At 39.1% G+C, this 19,862-nt stretch overlaps 1 protein-coding gene across 1 annotated transcript; it reads right to left on the minus strand.

Annotated features, from left to right (window-relative positions):
- Positions 1–537: 537 nt before the first annotated feature.
- On the minus strand, positions 538–19,172 carry LOC128683652 (2-oxoglutarate dehydrogenase, mitochondrial-like). Its single transcript, XM_053769495.2, has 21 exons — positions 18,646–19,172; positions 17,967–18,089; positions 17,530–17,614; positions 16,343–16,434; positions 15,205–15,343; positions 14,771–14,849; positions 13,825–14,001; positions 12,418–12,566; positions 11,652–11,737; positions 10,959–11,138; positions 9,118–9,298; positions 8,523–8,741; positions 7,767–7,960; positions 6,602–6,730; positions 5,821–5,942; positions 4,336–4,448; positions 3,527–3,714; positions 2,614–2,710; positions 1,550–1,742; positions 907–1,203; positions 538–693 (listed from the first exon to the last, which is right to left on the minus strand). Exons 1-21 carry the CDS (start codon positions 18,712–18,714, stop codon positions 594–596), a joined length of 3,012 nt encoding a protein of 1,003 aa, XP_053625470.1. The 5' UTR covers positions 18,715–19,172; the 3' UTR covers positions 538–593.
- Between the last annotated feature and the right edge of the window lie 690 nt (positions 19,173–19,862).

The following is a 19,862-nucleotide window of genomic DNA, read 5'->3' on the forward strand; positions in this document are numbered from 1 at the left end:
ACCCATCAGTGGATTCACGAGGTATTTTTGTTTACCCATGCACCCACTGCAACCGAATAAAGCGGGAAAAATTCCCGAGGAGCGCTAACGTCAGGCAGGCGGACGGTTATAATATCACAGCCGAATATTGAAAAATGTAAGGATTTTTACGTTGACTCAGCGGTGTCACAGCTCCGAATGGACATGCGAATACCGGTCCCACTGATCCAAATAAGTAGAAATTCCGCCTAGAGATAAAATTATACAGAGACTATGATAAAAACTTCGTAAACATGAAAAACTTAAGTCATGCCCACCCCGCCGGATGTGATATGTGCCTAAACAGTGACAGCGATAGGGAAAGTTGTTCAGATGATCTCTTCTGTTCGTGGTCCGCTCTCCTACTTTTTCGTCTCCACTTCGCACGGTCTTTGGCATGCCCAGTTGCCACTTTCTGAGACATTTTAAAGTGCTGAACACCTGATATGAAAACTCAGATCCTCGAAAGAAACTTAGGCTGGTTTACGCAGTCGTCCTTCATATAATAAAATCAACATATATTAGCACTAACAATTTATTCACAGCCAACATATGTACAAAATGAATCGCAAACTTCACAAAGCAATTATCTTTTCTTTGAGTTCTTTCAACTCTTTCGCGTGGATCCACTTGATGCCCGTCGCGGACGCGGAGCTCGAAGGTCGGGATATGCACCTGTGAGAGTATTTAAAACAATTTTAAGTGAAATTTAAGTCGTCCCCTATAGATATACTTTGCATTGATATTATGAGTTCAGATTTTACATATTTAGCATATTGTTAAAAATTCTAGATGCGCCGCGGCTCTGTGGCAATACATACTATCGTCCATTACATTTTGTGGGTGTGACAACCTACGTATCAACCCTGAAGTAATTAAAAAACCTACCCAATTTTCTTTCCAAGCAAATTCGAAATCCGCACGCCGCAGAACGGCCACGGGCCTTGGTTTTTGTGCTCCTCCTGGCAGAAGAACACCTTGGCCTTCTCATACTTGCAGTACTCGCGGAGCACCACGTCGTAAGGGAACGGGTACAACTGCTCGATGCGGCACATCGCTATCTGGTCTTCCAGTTTCTTCTCCTTGCGGAGCTCGTCCACGGTGATGGCCACTTTGCCAGAAACGAAAAGCAGTTTTTTCACGCCCTCGGGCTTCTGGGAAGCCGGGCCGCTTTCTGGTATAGCCCTGCGGAGAATCAATACGTCCGAATACAGGTTGAGCAACTTTTGCAATGGTCGATTTCACGATGGATCAAAATTGTATTAACTTGACCTCTTCCATGCTTCGGATTCGGAAGGCATGTCAAGCGATTGCTGCCGAAAAGCTTTTACTCTTCTAGTCGCATTTGCATTGATAAATATAGGCCATGGGATATTTCCTAGCCATGAGGAATACCTCATGGCTCAGAGTCGTCGAGGCCAGTATGCAATGTAACATACAACCTGGCAATATTAATGAAGTACTTTGCGTTTCTATTTCACACACTAGCTGTTAATCATCAACTAGAGAAAGAAAGACAAAAATGGCGCACCTCTGGAAGGTGGTCCCGAGCTTGAAGTCCGCGAAGGGGGAGCGGTAGTAGGGGTGCTTGAGGCCGACCTTGGGCGTCATGAGGATGACCGGCTTGCGGAAGGGCGTCGCCAGCTGCCGCCGGATCATGTGGAAGTAGTTCGCCGGCGTCGTCAGGTTCACAACGATCCAGTTGCATGCGCGGAGCTGCTTCACTGGAAACCGCATATCTCTCTTATCATCCTTGCATGTTGCATTCGGGGCTGTTACGCCACGAAGCCGGGGGTCAGCGGGAAAAAACAAGCGAGAAGTGACGGGTCGTATTTGACATCAATTCTCTATGGGATTGCCATTGTTGCCTGTCAGCTGACAAGCCTCTTAGTCTATTCTTATGACATCTACGGAGGTAAACCTTGTGGTCCTATTCTAGGTCGGACCACACGCCATACATAATATGTAGGTATCTTAAAATGTTTTGGGTAGGTACTCAATTAAGTGTATTTTTCAAAATAAATATAAATAAATAATAAATATATATATTTATAATAATAAATATAATTTTTCAAGATAAGATATATCTTGAGGCTGTGTGGTTGTGATACACATTTCACTATTGAGTCATATTATCGTAGTAAGGCGAGGTTGTCGTCGCGGACAGTGATTATGTAACAACTTTTATTAAGAAATCACCATAAACGTAATATTTGATGTAGCTGTCGAACAAACATATCTTTCTTCGCGAACATTTTCGCACGTTGTGACGTCACTTGTTCGTGTCATTTAGTGTATGGAGCGTTTGGACGAGTCCAAAAATGTGTGATTTTATTTCTGTCATATATTTGAAAGTATTGTCATTATCACAGTATTTTTTCACTGGTGTTACTAATGATATAAGAAGAGCTTTCGAACGGTCATCAAAACAAAAAAATGGCAACTAGACTATTTGTTAATTGCGTCTCATTGTGATAGTGGAATGTGAACTGGAAATAGGTACTAAGCCCTCTCATATATTAATTAAGAGTTCGGTGTAAAATATAAAGAAGATTATGTACGTGAAACCCGAGTTGCATAGGTAGGTGTATGTACCGATAAAATCAGGGTCGTCCAAATCTGGTATGATGTCCTCATCATCATCAGCCTGCTGCAGGTAGCGCTCCACGCGCCCCGACGAATGCTCCGGGCCCTGGGGAATTTGAGTACATTTACAGTAGAACTAACTAGGCCGGGATTTCGTTTTCCTTTATTTTTTTTTTTATGTTCTTGTTCGAATTTCGATAGTGTCTTACGACGCGGGTTCGCACTAGCGCCACCATAACATTTCCATCATTTATAAGTATTATTAATCAACATTATTTATTGCATTCAATGCGTGTTAAAAATCATGTATGTCCGTGCAATAAACCGTTGAGGAGTTCTCTCGTTGGGAGCCGTTCCTGGGTGCATCAAATTGTGAAATTGAGCGGGAAAAGAAGTAGAGGAAGACCGAAGAAGAGATTGAGTGCGTTTCACATCAGACAGACGAGATAGGTTAACATCAGACAAGGATAAGTGCGGGAGGCTGACATGTCGTACCACTCGATATTGTTTATCAGACCGACCTCACATAACACCTTATGAGATAAATAAGCATGTCAGCCAACATAAGAACAGGGTTACTGGTATTCCAAAGCCGCATAAGGTACATAGAGACTAACATCTTCTGTTCTACGACTTTTGTCTAAACGTAATAAATACGAATATTTTCCTTCTTTTAGTTTTTGTCGTTTCTATAAAACGTTAACTTATGTTCGATTCCGCTACATAACGCTACTGTGCTGTTTCGTGTTTCTTGGCGCCTGAACCGAGAGGTCCCGGGTCTTGGATGTTTATCTATATTATGTATTTGTTATAAAATGTAGTATTATTGAGTTAGTATCTCATAACACAAGTCTCGAAGTTTGGGGCTAGCTCAGTCTGTGTGATTTGTCCTAATATATAATTATTTATGAATGGTGCTTACAGCGCCATCTATCCCGTGCGGCAGCTGCACCACGAGCCCAGACTGCGCCACCCACTTGCTCTCGCCGTTGGCTATGAACGTGTCGAACACGGGCTGCGCCGTGTCCGCGAAGTCCCCGTACTGCGCCTCCCAGATCGTGAGCAGGTTCGGGCTCGAGTACGAGTAGCCCACCTCGAAGCCCAGGATCCCTGGAACGAGGGAGATAGCTATATGCCATCTGGGGGACAGCAATTAGATATGCCATCTGATGTTTTATGTTATTCATAAAATGAAAGCATACATCTAGACTAAAATATGTTTTGTCACTATTTGCACTTATAATAATAGCTATTGACAAAAAGAGTCATGCCTATGTATTGTATACTTACTTAATTAACTTATAGTGTGACAGGGTCAGAAATTATGAAATTATTCTTATTTGACGACCTCGGTGGCGCAGTGGCAAAGTTCTTGCCACTGAACCGAGAGGTCCCGGGTTCGATCCCCGGTCGGGTCATGATGGAAAATCATCTTTTTCTGATTGGCTCGGGTCTTGGATGTTTATCTATATATGTATTTGTTATAAAATATAGTATCATTGAGTTAGTATTCCATAACACAAGTCTAGAACTTACTTTGGGGCTCACTCAATCTGTGTGATTCGTCCTAACATATTTATTTATTTATTATTTATTTGATCAAGCTTATAACCTATAAATTATCGGGAGTTCGATGCAGCGATTGATCATCGGCCCAGTAGTTTTTGAGTTTATTCATTACAAACAAAAATACAAATCATTTCTCTTTACAATATTAGTATGGATATTAACCGAATTCGCTGAGGGCGCTGTTGTGCAGACTGTACACCGCCTGGTCGGGGTACAGCTGGTCGAACACGTGGTACGTGGCGCCATCTACACCCTGGTGGTGGTACACGTGGTGCCTGCGCGCACACTGATCATCAGACACAATTCTAACAGAGTAGATGCACAGTTCTATTAAATTAATATGTCATCTACACACTATTCATCGAACTTTACTATTATTCTTTAACTTGTGGAGTAAATAAAGATATTTTATTATTATTATTAGTTATGCCGACAGATGCCATGCCAAACAGTGACCATTTTTAATAGATCACCAAATGACCTAAAATTGGAGAGAAGACTTTCTGTCTTTAAGAAGAAATTGAGAGCATTATTGTTGGAGAAGTGTTGTTATACAATTGATGAATTTTAATAATATCATTACATTAATGACAAACTAAATTGATGCAAATGGTGAAAGTGTTGAAATATTTATATATTATAATATAGGTGGGTACATAAATAAATAGTAATTACATAATAATTTGTTTGTTAGTTTAAGATATATTTAAGTATATTCGAATACAATGTAAGTTGCTATGAATGAATGAATAATATATATTCATTCATTCATAACAACAATGACGACCTCGGTGGCGCAGTGGTAAGGTTCTTGCCACTGAACCAAGAGGTCCCGGGTTCGATCCCCGGTCGGGTCATGATGGAAAATGATCTTTTTTTGATTGGACCGGGTCTTGGATGTTTATCTATATATGTATTTGTTATAAAATATAGTATCGTTGAGTTAATATCCCATAACACAAGTCTCGAACTTACTTTGGGGCTAGCTCAATCTGTGTGATTTGTCCTAATATATATATATATATATATATATATATAGCTTTTAGTTACCGCAATGAAAAACCAGCCGAATACGCCAAAGTTCGGCGAACTGTTTCGCGATAAAACGATTGCCTGCGAGGTTCGCGATCTGGTGAATGCTGGCAGGGTTGTCACAAAAAAAAAATGACCCGACTTTCAATATTCATTTCGCTACAACTTTTGAACGGTTGAACCGATTTTCATGAAGCATGTGTAAGAACACTCGGGATTAAAATTATCTATGACATAAAAAAAAAACTAATCGTTTCATCGGCATACATATACACAGACAGACACGTTAAACTTATAACACCCCTCTTTTTGCGTCGGGGTTTAAAAAAGTAGACTAAAAGAACTATAAATAAAATTGCAGCAGTGAGACTCAAAAAGCTAATAAAAAAAACCGGCTTGCACACCGCGAGTGCCGGCTGAAGTGAAAACCTGAATATTAACGTTGTGAATTTTTGACGTCTTACGAATTTTCGATCAGGGTCACGTGTCCTGACGCGAGTTTAATACTTTCTCCCCATTACAAAAAATGAAGTTTTCACTTAAAAAAAAAAATGTGTAGTAGAGCGCCTCCCCATGGCTATCCCCTTCCCTCTCTATATAAAGAAGGCAGGTGACCTGTGCGCCATGGTGCCCCTCTCGACGTCCTCGCCGGTCAGTCTGATGTGGACGCCGTCGCGCAGCAGAGACCCGTACGCGAGCGCCTCCCCCATGGCCCAGTCTGCTATCCCTTCCTTTACCTATTACGAATATGATCCAAAATCAACATAGAATATTCACATATTCGACATGTTTGTATGTCTGTGTCGTCCAAAATGCACAAAACACGTGGCCACGATATAGTTATACACATACATATGTGTAATGAAAAATATTTAAATACTGATTGACAGTAAAATAAGTACAAGTTTATTTGTCAGACAAAAAGAAGCCCCGACTTTCAATATTCATTTCGCTACAACTTTTGAACGGCTGAACCGATTTTCATGAAACATGGCTAAGAAAACTCGGGATAAAATTATCTATAACACAAAATAAAAACTAAACGAAAATCGGTTCATCCGTTTGAGAGCTACGATGACACAGACAGACACGTTAACTTATAACACCCCTCTTTTAATAAAGAATTCTAATAAAGAAGAAATGATATCTTATCAACACGTAAAGAATACAATACGATACTCTTTATTGCACCAAAAGCGAAATTTACAATAATATAAATTTACAAGAATAATCAATTTGAAACTGCGTCATTACTGAAGTCCCCCAATTATTAACTTCGGCGTAATATTACGAAGGGTGTTCCGATTTTTTCTTTCGATCTTCACATATTTGGTATATGGTTTGAAAAGTTGATAAATGTTGTGTTAAAATTAATTTAAAATGCGCGGATAATCACCATTTTCTCTCTGTTCTGTAGAATCCTGCCGATGCCCTTGTGGAGCTCGAAGGCCCAGGGCTCCGGCGGCTTGCAGAAGTGCTGCGATATCGTGGATATTGTCGCCTCGGATATGCCAGTCTCCTCGATCTGGAAAAATAGTTAAAGTTTGTTTTGGCTATATTTTTTTTATTATAGATATTATTCTTTCATATAGAGTGTGTTAAACTATCATATTTTATTCTAGCCGACTAAAGGTATCTGACATGAGTATCTGGCCCTGTCTCACCACTATCACTTGTCAGAACGATAGAATAACATATTGTAATATGACAGATAATTACAATCCGCTAGATAAATCTGCTTGATGTAATTGGTCAGTTAACCCTATCCAACACGTCCGAAAAACAATTTTTATCGTTATGTATTGGATCTTACATTCGATATTTAAATGCAACCATTTCATAGCGTAGACGTGAATTTATCGACGCCAATTCCAGAGTTAGTACAGACTCGATCCTAAAAAGGAGATAGAGTGAATGGGAAAATCTCGCTGTTTTATTAAATTACGGAATGAGTGTCTTAAAGGATCCTTAAGGTCTACCACGAAACATACAAACACGCATGACGTTACTAACGCCCACATGCTGTCTCTTTTACCCATATCGTGCACGCATCGTGTAAAAAAAGGAGTACCTATGTGTGGTGTTCATGGTAGCCTGATGATGCGGCCGTACCGACAAAGTAAGTTATGTAAATACTAGCTACGCTACAAGGCTTCGTGATAATTTCGGGATAAAAAGTACCCTATGTGTTATTCCAGATTATATTCTACCCGTGTAGGTACTCGTACCAAATTAACATAACAATTCCGTCCAGTAGATTTTGTGTGAACACAAACATACATACACTCATATTTTCTCATTTATAATACTAGTTGGTCGCCGCTAACTTAGAACCCGCAAACACAATATTTTTTTTACAAAATTGTGAATATTTCAAAAACGACAGAACCGATGTGATGCCCCAAGAACTATTAGAAATTCTATTGGCATACCATTTAATATACCATTTAAATTTCATCTAAATCGGACCAACGGTTTGAAAGTTATCGAGTTACAAACATACATACATGTAGAATGTTAGACAGTTATTAGTAGGATAAATATATATAAAAGCCACTCACCTTCTTAGGATCTTTGGCCTCGAAGAAGCCGGTCCACGGCGTGTCGATCCAGTCCATGATGCTGAGCTTGGTGACCTTCTTGGCCAGCTCGAAGTGTTTGTTCAGCGTGTCCATGTACTCCTTCTCCCAATGCTTGATGTCCGCGTCGTTTATCACGCCCTCTGCCCTCAGTTGCGCTTCGTATATCTTGTCCACTGTCGCGAGCGTGATTTATTTATTTAAGTACTAGCTGCATTTATCATTTATTGTAAATTATTTAAAGGTTTAACTGCATTTTTAATTTTATGCATTGTAGCGCCATCTAGGAGACTTTTAGACTACTAGAGAACTATTAAGACTTTTACTGAATCTTACGGAAATCGTGTATTTTCGAGTAAAATAGTACCTTATGTGTTAATCCAAGGCATCAGCGACATCAATAACAAATTTCAAAAGAATTGGCTCAGCCATTTGAGCGCGAAGAAATAACAAACATACAAACTTTCGCCTTTATAACATTAGTGGGTAAACTAAACTTTATTGCACAAAATACAGTATAAGTTCAAGAGGCGAACTCAAGTGGAACACAATAAAACCAGACCACTGATCTACACACACACACACACACGCCACGCCCCTAATTTGTCGGTACACACTGGCACCCGCTACAGTACAGATAAACAAGTCAAACGACTAGAAATACAGACGACCGGCGTGCCTAGTGGAAAGAAAAAGTAGGAAAGCGAGAGAGAGAGAGAGAAAGAGAGATAAACAAACCTGTCTTCATAGTCTTGATCTTCTTATACATAAAAGGCTGCGTGAACATGGGCTCGTCCTCCTCGCTGTGGCCGAAGCGGCGGTAGCAGACGAAGTCGATGACTACGTCCTTCTTGAACTCGCAGCGGTAGCTGATGGCCACGCGCGCCACGTGCGCCACGGCCTCAGCGTCGTCCCCGTTCACGTGCAGAATCGGCGCGTCCACGCACTTCGCTATGTCTGTGTCGTCACAAATTATATAAACATACCCCACTAATATTATAAAGGCGAATGTTTGTATGTTTGTTACTTCTACACGCTTTTTCACGTCATATTCTAAATTCAATTATATTTACCAAAGCTACAAACTGCTAGCATTTCGGAACGACCAGTGCTGAGAAGAAATGCCGAAAGAAACTCAATCAAACAGTGTTGTTCCCTATGATGCCAGAAGGGCTTACCATTTTATAAATATAAATTTGTGTATAATTTTTTATCAGTAATATAACAATGTAAGTACATAATAAAGTAAACGGTTAAAAGGTATACTGAAACATATAATGATTGTGATCGAGGGCTGATGAAAGGGAAACAAATATAAAAATATGATGATCACCTGAGCAGTACGGCGAGCTGCGGGAGAAGCGCGGCTCGGTGGTGTAGCCGATCTGGTTGTTGCACACGATGTGGATGCTGCCGTGCGTGGTGAAGCTGGGCAGGTTGCTCATGGTGAAGGTCTCGTACACCACGCCCTGGCCGGAGAACGCCGCGTCGCCGTGCATGATGATGGCCATAACCTGGATTTATAACCTCAAAATATGACCAAGTCAAAAGTACAAAATAGTATTATAGGTGTACCTACCTACCTATGTATATATTCTTTGTCTTTTTTATAGTATGTATACTTTATGTATTTCAGCTTACGCTTCATGTTTAGAAACACGCCACTAGCGGGCAGTTGCTCCTCGCTCGCCGCCGCGGTTACTCAATCATTTGGTATTATTATCAAATTCAAAATTCAAATCATTTATTCAGGAATTAGGCCTTCACAGGCATTTCTGGTAAATTTTTATATCTATAGTTATTTCTCACAAGCTACAAACTACTGATATTTCGGAACAACCACTGCTGAGAAGAAATGCCGAAAGAAACAGAACAGTGTTGGTCCCTATCATGCAAGATCGGCTTACCATTATTGTTTCTTACAATGTTTTTTCTAATAATATATAAAAGTACATAATTTACATAGTCAAAAGGTATATCGAAACAACTTATGATGGTGATCCGAGTGCTGATTATAATATATATAATGTAATGTTTGTGCGATTCTCTGTATAACAATAACTTTGGATCGTGTATATAATTTATGGACTTAGGTTTAAAGAATTTATTCTCATAAAAGATTACAATAAATCCACATACATGAGAACAAAAAAGATAAGGGTTCTTAAAACTAGACTGCAGCCCCGTATTTAATTAAGGGTAATATCTAGGGTATACTAAACATTTCTTAAGTTGAAAGATGACAAGAACAAAGAATAAAACAAAGAACAAACAAAAATAATAATATGTCATACTAAAAATTAATTCTCATAGAGTGAGCAGTTTTTAATAATATAGTCACGTAACTCGGATTTAGAAGATTGTAGGGAGTCTGTATTTTTTATACGTGGAGGTAATTTGTTGTAGAAGAGTGCTCCTTCATAGGTAATGTTTTTTTTGTTTAAGTTTGGTGCGTGCTCTCGGCAAGACAAGCAAACTTGGACGACGTAAACTACGCTTGGTAAATTTGTGACCGTTTAATAAAAGATATATTGGTGTGAATGGTTTTACTGATGATCTTCTTTATTAAAATGCAAGTACTGTATAAATAAAGTTGTCGAATGCACATTATTTTTATCTCCTTGAAGATTTTACGAGTGGATGTTAGGTATGGGTAACAGAATAGTGCTTTAATTACTTTATTTTGAGCCCTTTGTAATTCCTTTATTCTTGTCTTGGCGGCACTTCCCCATACTTCTATTAAATATAGTAAGTGTGATTTTACTAGGGAGTTGTAGATATTAAAACGTAAACTACCAGGTATACAATGATTTAAACTGTGAAGTGAACCTATTAGTGATGTGATATACTTTATCATTGCAATCACACTCACCCAAATATACAAACATCTCAACAGTGTGTTTGCTAACACTGGCGTCGGTTTCATTCAGGTCGCCTTAAGGTATCTGACATGATTTGTATTACCTACTGACTAGTGGCAACTAATCGCATACACACTAGCGAAATAAACTAACAACCATTGTGCATGTTTCCTCGCGTTGATTTTCCTCGCCATTTTACTGGAAAAATTATTAAATCAAAATACATGTACAATAAATAACAGAGGACCCAATATCGAACCCTGTGGCACTCCACGTTTTTTTTTATTTCGAATGAAAGAAAGATTATATATACCTTATCGCCGTTGCTGTCTCCCTTCCAGAACTGCTCAGCCCTGGTCTTCCCGACCACCACCGGCGAGACCACCTCCAGATGCGAGGGGTTGCAGCTCATGGAGACCTTGATGTACTTGTTGGTGCGGCGGATGAAGCGGTGGATGTAAGTACCCAAGTGGTACTTGATGTCGCCTGAACCCTGATTTAGTTAATAACGCTTAAAACGATAAAACTATAGAAACAGGGTTAGCGGTAGATCAAATATGAGACAGACCGGGCACGTCGCAGTAGTCACTTGTAGAAGCCGAGGGCGAAATGGAAAACATGACGATGTGAACTACACTTTATAGTTAAAATATATAAATGATATAAACTATTTTAGTTAAAATATGTTTTTGCCTTTATCTCTACAGCAGAAAGAGTTGACGTCAGGAAGGTGATAAATTCAGAGCCGAATCTTCATAATGAATGGTCACATGTCCCGCGCACATATGCGCATAACACAAATGTCAACATTTTGTTTGGAAACTAACCTCTCAATACCAGCGAACTTGCGGCGAACTCCCTGTCGTTTGCCTTCGTTTAATGGTTTATAATTCGGTATCGGGCCGTCACAAGCGTCACGCGTGATTGAAAGACAGTTTTATGGCGTTTAAGTAAGATTTACAAACTAGGAGGAGTTAATACACTTTAAAATCGTAGGTATAGTTACAGGTTCTTTTGGCTCCATGGGTTTGAACTGCGCAAAAATATCCGTCAATTGTTTCCGGCATACATTCACCAACATGTTCAAGCGACCTGGTGGAAGAAAACCGCTTTCATTCTATTTTCAACCTTAAGCGGTTAGCAATAATGTTGATATTCGTTTAAATAGCGCTCTTATCATATAGGTCACCAGAAATAAAAGTGTGTGGCCACACACTTTTATTTCAAATTGAAAATTGGAAATTTTATTTCAAATGGAAAATTGTGGACATTTGTAGTCCAGTCTATTAAGACTGGACTACAAATGTCCACAATTTTCCACAAATTTATCCCATATTACGATTACGCTATTAAGTACATTATAGGACTAGGAATAAAGTTTGTATCTTAGCCATGATTACAGCTTGCACTCAGAGCCTGGTGCTAGTACAATCTCCAACATCATGGTCACGCAATGAACTACCCTTTCTTCAGCTTACGAATGAAACACACACAACAACTTTCTTGGCATTATTAATGGAGTGGTTTGACATTGCCTTCTCCATTTCACACGCACGTCAATAATAATCAACCAATGTGCAGGTTTCCTCACGATGTTTTCATTCATCGGAAGCAAATGGTGGTCGATGAAAACTATACTGTATATGAGTCAGATTGGTATACAACTCAAATGTCGAACCCTTTAGAGGACCTGAACTGGACCAGTTTAGGGGAGTTTATTCTATAGTTTAGTTAGTACAGTGCAGGAAGAAGTTATGTTTCATTCCTCTCACCTCTATGCTGCATGGCCATGACTATAGACTGCACGCCGAGCCTGGTGCTGGTGTCAACGATCTCCTCCAGCATCACGATCATGCTCTCGCCGCCTTCCAGACCGAAGCGCTTTTCTGCCGGCCATTTCGTCGCGAAGTATTTTTCAAGGCTGAAAATATACAGTGAATTCATTGATGATGATTAGCTGTGCCCCGGGGCTTCGCTCCCGTGGGAATTTCGAGATAAGAATGTACCCCATGTGTTATTCCAGGTTATATTCTATCCGTGTACCAAATTTCATAACAATCCGTCCGGTAGATTTTGCGTGAAAGAGTAACAAACATACACGCATACATTCTTCGAGACCTTTGCCCAGTCGGACGGAACAGATTAAAAAAAAAATCTATAATTACCTCATGTCTTCCAAACGACTGGATAGATTTCCCTACATAATATATGTACATAAGTAGTATCGTGACAATCTACCAAAATGGCGGCAGTGAGAGGGTAGATTTTTTTTTTCTTTTTTAGACTAATTATTTATTCAAGAAAACATAACAAATAACAAACAGAGATACTACGAGATGGGTCTCAAAATCCTTATATTTTTTTAAGAAACCTTCAAAAATTACGAATATTTATTTTGAGTCGAGGCAAGCCCACCTAAATTCCTACCTAAATGATATGTTTACCAATCAACTTAAGATTGAATACCTACAGCGAGCACACCAGCGAATTCAAAATCGTTGAAGTTGTCGCCATGACCGAAATCGGTCGGAGATCATCAACATCATAACCAATCAGCTGGTACCCTAGGACCCAAACACACAACAGTTGCAAACATCAATTTGAATTCCAGAACAATCACTATAAACCAGTGTACCAAACTGGTAAAATACTCCTAATAGAGAAACCCAATGTAGGCTCAATGATTTCGCAAAATTGAATTAGCCAATTGTTCACAGCGGGGTTCCTATTAATTCAAATCAGACGTTTGACATTGTCCTTCATTTACAGTCTGGCGTTCGTTTTTTTTTTTAATTTTTATTATACTGACAAAAGACAAATCATGAGCCTTGCCAAATTGCATGTAAAACTTGATTATGAATACACAATAAACATAATCAGACCAAATAAAGGAGACGATTGATGTCGTACAGTCAGTACAGTCAGTCAAAACAGTGGCTGAGGATAGAAAGAGATGCAAGGAACTCCACCGACAAGAACGACGTTCTCAAATGATGATGATGATGAAACTAATCGACGGTTATTATGTTTCTGGATGTTAAAAAAAAATATTTTCTGTTTATCTTTTGCGGCGATATGTAAGAGCCATGTCCCATTGCTCCGTTGCGCTCAACACGTTGACATCCATCGACGGATCAACGCAGAACAACGTAGAAATTTATTAAATTTAAAGTACTCACAAGACAGCCTTGGTGAGCCTCCTCATGATGAGCCTCTTCTCTTCAACGGTCTTGTCGAAGGCGGTGGGCAGCTCCATGCGCTCCCTGATGAACTGCAGCGAGTCCAGGTCGTAGCAGTGCATGTACTCCACGCCTATCGACCCGCAGTATGTGCGCTCTAGACGGGCGATGATTTCCCTACAAGTCATTCATTATATTACTATATTATATATAAATATTACAGGGTCACTGGTATCTAACGATAACCTTCCAAAGGCGCATAAGAGACACTTCTTTTGTTCTATGACTTTTGTCTAAACGTAATAAATACAAACATTTTCCTTTTTTAGTTTTAATGATCGTTTGTATAAAACGTTACAGCTCTTGGATGGTTTCTTCGATTCCGCTACATAATGCTATTGTACTGTCCCGTTACGTGTTTGATATGTACCCCTTTTGACTATGTACATTATGTACTTTTATATATTATTAGAAAAAAAAAACATTGTAAGAAACAATAATGGTAAGCCGATCTGGCATGATAGGGACCAACACTGTTTAAATGAGTTTCTTTCGGCATTTCTTCTCAGCAGTGGTCGTTCCGAAATGCCAGTAGTTTGTAGCTTGTGAGAAATAACTATAAATATAAAAATTGACGAGAAAAAGTGCCTGTGAAGGTCTAATTTCTGAATAAATGATTAGAATTTGAATTTTGAATTTTTCAATTTGAATTTGTTGCCTGGCTGTTACAGAGAGTTAAGATGTGTAGAATTGCAAATTAGATTGAACTTTTTTTTTATTTAAAAAAAAAACTACGAATCACGAAAAGTCGTAGAATAAAAGTTGCTTGTTTTGTTGTACACAAGTAGTCTTAAAGAGGTTTTGCGTTTGATACCAGTAACCCTGTACATATAAAAGAAAGAATTACATAATTACTATGGTCGTACAACAATCGCATCACACCAACCTGAGAGTGAGCGCGGTCTCCTTGCCACCAATGAAAGTCCTCTCTGGCAGCTCAAAAACCATATCCATGTGTTTCTCACCTGATAACACAAAAACACGACATTATAGGTTTAATTCTACCCTCGCACAAAATTATAACGAAATTCGGATTTACTGAACATATAAAACATCTGTGTTCTGTGGTTGTATCCCTTGTGCCAGCTCCACACTGTCGTCGATGTTAGATACATGCCGACACGAATGCATGAACATTGCGTAGATAGTATGAGTGATTTTATTTGCAGCAATGAAAAACCAGCAATGTATACCTCATATATATGATGACCTCAGTGGCGCAGTGGTAAAGTTCTTGCCACTGAACCGAGAGGTCCCGGGTTCGATCCCCGGTCGGGTCATGTAACAAAGACCTCTTGTAACAAAGGTACTTTAACGTACAAAGAATCGAGCCCAACTCCCTGGACACAATGTGGCACTCTATGCCTTTGGTGTCGTGCTTCGCTTTGGACTTGACCACGAACCGGGCGGCCAGATTCAGCCCGAGAGGGTCCGTCTTAGCCAGCAGGTGGCCACGAGACTGGAAATCAACATCACTAACTTTGGAATCCGTATAATAATTATCAGCCTACTACATTATCCCACTTTATGTGGCCGGTACAGCATCTCAGTCTCCTCCACTTCTCCCTGTCTGATGTTAACCGATCTGTTACTTCCTTTTTAGCCATAACCTGCCTGATGCACTCAATCCACCTCTTCGGTCTGCCCCTACTTCTTTTCCCATTCAATTTCAAATACATGCGTATAAGAGCTTAACATTTGTTAATTGACGTCTTTGGAGAAAAGGCCGCGGTGAAGTTTGTTGCGCCGCTTCTTCTTCACCTGCGCTTTGGAAGTCGGCAGTAGACTTAGTTTAAGTAATTTTTTTGGACGTCAATATGTGATGTAATATCATCCTATATTGAATAAAGAATTTCGAATATGAAATTACATATTATAAAACAAAGTGCTCTGCCACGTCTGTCTGTCTGTCCGCGATAAACTCAAAAGCAACTGCACGGATTTTCATGCGGTTTTCACCGATAGATCCTGTCACAATAACGATTGAAGTTTCAACATACTCTGCAAAAAATTGATCTTTCTTTCCTACCAGCTGCGCCTGCGACCTCGCGAGACAATTTCCAAGAGATTAGACATTTATTATTATTTTACCCGAGCGAAGTCGGAACAGACCGCTAGTAAATATTCTCTTATAAGATAAGAATTGGGTTGTGTAGTGGTTAAGACGCCCGCCTGTGGATCGAAAGGACTCAGGTTCGTATCCTAATCGTGCCATATACCAGTTTGACTCATATAGTAGTTTTCGTAGACCACCACTTGCTACCGGTGAAGGAAAACATCGTGAGGAAACCTGCACACTGGTGAACAGTTTAGTTCACTAGTGTGTATGCGACTATCTGCCACTAGATGGCGGTAAGTAGTCTTAAAAGTAATGACAGATGACTTTAGGCGACCTGAATAAAATCTGACACCAGTGTTAGCAATAACACACTCGTTATGATGATGGTTATTTAGATACCTGATAACTCCTGATAAGATTCTGTACTGCCATTTGAAGCTTGATTCTTTCCTTGTTATCACCTTTTCCTTCCTTTTCCTTCGATTTGCCTTCTAAAGAACAAAAAGACAAATTAAAATCATAAAATACTATAGCGGCTCGCTCGGGTAAAAAAATAATAAAAAGTAGCCTATGTCACCCTTGAAGGTTTCATCTATCTCTGTACCAAATTTCATCAAAATCGGCCTAGTAATTTTTGAGTTTATTCAATCAACAAAAGTTTATTCAACAAAAATACAAATCTTCCCTCTTTATAATATTAGTATGGATATATACTCAAATCAGGTAGATTTCTTACCATTGGAAATTGTATCCAATGCCGACCCACTCACTATCACTCAGCAGATGCCGTTTCGAATGAACGTCATAATACATTGCGTAGTTTGTATGATAGCTTTTATTTAACGCAAAGAAAAACCAGCAATGTAGGTATGTAAAAAAAATTGTGCTCTTTTTGACGATAGTGTATATTAGCCGGCATAAAAAAAGATACAGCAAGCAAATGGTACTTATTATGAGTACCACACACAGTTAGATTGAAATATAATGAAAGAAAAGAAAAGAAAGAAAGAAAGAAAGAAAGAAAGAAAGAAAGAAAGAAAGAAAGAAAGAAAGAAAGAAAGAAAGAAAGAAAGAAAGAAAGAAAGAAAGAAAGAAAGAAAGAAAGAAAGAAAACATTTATTTGCCAAAAACATGAGTACAAATAGTCATAATGAATTAGACCTACACGTTTTACCGAATATAGGTATGCAAATATAAATAAATAAAGAGGAGCATGCTATCCACTACAAATTCAAAACAAAAAAAGAATTATAATGTACTTATACTAGCCCTAAATTCTATCCGAGTCTATCATTAAAGAAATCATTTAAAGTATAATAACATTTATCAGTTAATAAAGACTTGAGGTGCTTTTTAAATAGATTTAAATTTAAGCTTTTAAGTGTCAAATGGACCGGGTAGGTTCGAACTTGGGACCTTCCGATCACAGGCGTGCGTGCGTCTAACAATCCAAACACCAGCAGTGAACTTTATAGACCAAGTGCGGACCTGTGTGCGTCTGGCTACCACCAGAAGTGAACTTTAAAGACTTTATAACCAAGTACCAACATTACTACTGCTAAGTATTAATAATCAGATCTACTTACTGACAGTGGAGGGACTAAAGTCATCTTGAAAGTCTTCGATTTTCAGGGCCGGCCCTGCAACGCTGTCGTAAAACCCGTCCCAAGACTGAAAATGACATTTTTAGAGATATTATATTCCTCATCGTACAGTTAAACGTGACATTCGAGTTTTGCAACTATTGGCTGTCTAGCCCTTAAGAAATAAAGACGTGAAACTGTCTCTGTATGATCTACACGTGTAACCAATTTCATAACAATCGGTTCTGTAGATAATGCGTGAAAAGGTAACAAACTACTTTCGCATTTATAATATTAGTTGGGATTGGAATTTTTTAGTTTGCGCTAAAATGTGACTGTGGCACTAGTGTGCAGGATGCTCCAGTTTTCGGCTTAGTTTAGTGCATATCAGTAGTTGGTTCAAACATTAATCTCCCGGATAGAAAGAGTTTGTTACTAACAGAATCTATAGCTCCCTTAGACTTGGCCCAGTCCAAGTACTGCGCCTCCAGAAAGTTGGCGCTATCTCCCGTCAGGAAGGACTCTGCCCTTGAAGACAATGACGACTGGAGTTTCAACATACTCTGCAAAAAAATCGTATAAATCTCCTCTCTTCTTTCCTACCAGCTGCGTCTCGGAGTTCGCGTGAAAGTTTCTATTTCTATGAGAACAATCGCAGGTTTTCTGTCATTATATCAAACACAGCACGTCCACGTTTGAATGATTGAGTAATGCTGTAAATTATTGCTATACAGTTTGTCAAATTTTTGGATTCGATATACCTAAGTACATTGCTAGTTTTTCATTGCGGTAAACAAAGGCTCTCATACAAACTACGCAATGTTCTTACATGCAATTAACCAGCAATGTATACGGAATCCGCCAAAATTTTGCAAACTGTTCGACGACAGTGTGGAGCTGGCATCATATATCCAATCGCTTTCATAATATGTATGAAATTGTGTGTGGCCAAGACTTCCCGCTACGACGAATAATTGCTCTCTTTCATTTGATATGAAAACGAAAGGATGCGCGGCAGTTCGTAGTAAACTACGTGCATCCTATTTGTGACAGGGCTTCGTAGCTAGGTGTGGGCGCAGCATATAGAGGAAAGGAATAGAAAAAGCCAAAATTACTCACCCCTGGATTCCATAGCTGCACAGTCTGTTGAGATATTTTCAATAAATTTATTGGCCTAAACACGGACATCTTAATTCTTACCGAAAGACTTCAGCTATTGATTTTCATTACATTTATTATTTAAATTACTTAATTTTCTTAGAGTTTACAATAAAAATATGTTCTAAAAATATTGTACAAAATGTTGAAGTATAAAATAAGATTTTTTTGTAAAAATGACATTGCTAGAAGATTCTGAAAAAAGTTTTTGAAGTTTCCGAATGGTGCCTCTCTTTACACGCTGACAAAACCTCGGCAAACATCCACAAGCAGAAGTCGGCGTTTAGCTTGGCTTGCGTGAGCTTGTGAACGCTTGTTTATAATCCAGTTGAGTGTCGATTTTTCGACACAGATGAAAGGGCGAATGCGACGCATTCAAACGTTGGCGGGTGAATTTCACGAGCGTTTTGAACGCCGCGGTCTATCATTAGTGTTTATTAAATTGTACAATACACAGTAATCAACTTAATTATCCTATTTTATAAATAAGTAAAGTATTGGTACTATAAATATAAATATATTAGGACAAATCACACAGATAGAGCTAGCCCCAATGTAAGTTCGAGACTTTAATTTAAAAAAAATTCTTTACTTTTAAAAAATGTAAGTAAGTATCGCTACACGCCGCGTTCAAACGCTCATGAAATTCACCCTGACGCGCGCTTAGTTGTCATTGACAGTGATCTCGTGACGAGTGGAGTTTCGAGATTAAAACTATTAGTGTCTCTGGCTGGACGTACGAAGAAAGTTTATCTTTTTTGGAATATTACCAAATCAATCGCAATAGGCGACATGAGTTCGATTTCCGACGTGCTTGAATGTATGTACGTAGCACACTGACGCATTCACAAGCATGTAAACGGCTTCCAAATGCCAAGCGATATTTGTGGACGCTTGGGGCTTGTAGTCGCTTGGCGTGCGTGTAAAGGTACCATTACGTTTCGGGGAATCAAAAGTGAATGCAGGCAAGTTAACTCAAGATGCAAGTTGCACGCAATTTGCGTAGGTAATGGAAACGTTGATGACGGAACAGAGGACGAAGAGTGGGTTTGCATTTTAATAAAATATAAAATAATGTCTCATCTGCTTCGATATAAGAACAAATGTTCTATCATAATATCTGTGACTGTTTCTAACGGAGGCTCCGAGCTTCGTTTCGCTGTTGAGGCAAAAGTACC

Source organism: Plodia interpunctella, chromosome 3, assembly GCF_027563975.2.
Source record: "Plodia interpunctella isolate USDA-ARS_2022_Savannah chromosome 3, ilPloInte3.2, whole genome shotgun sequence".
Taxonomy (NCBI): domain Eukaryota; kingdom Metazoa; phylum Arthropoda; class Insecta; order Lepidoptera; family Pyralidae; genus Plodia; species Plodia interpunctella.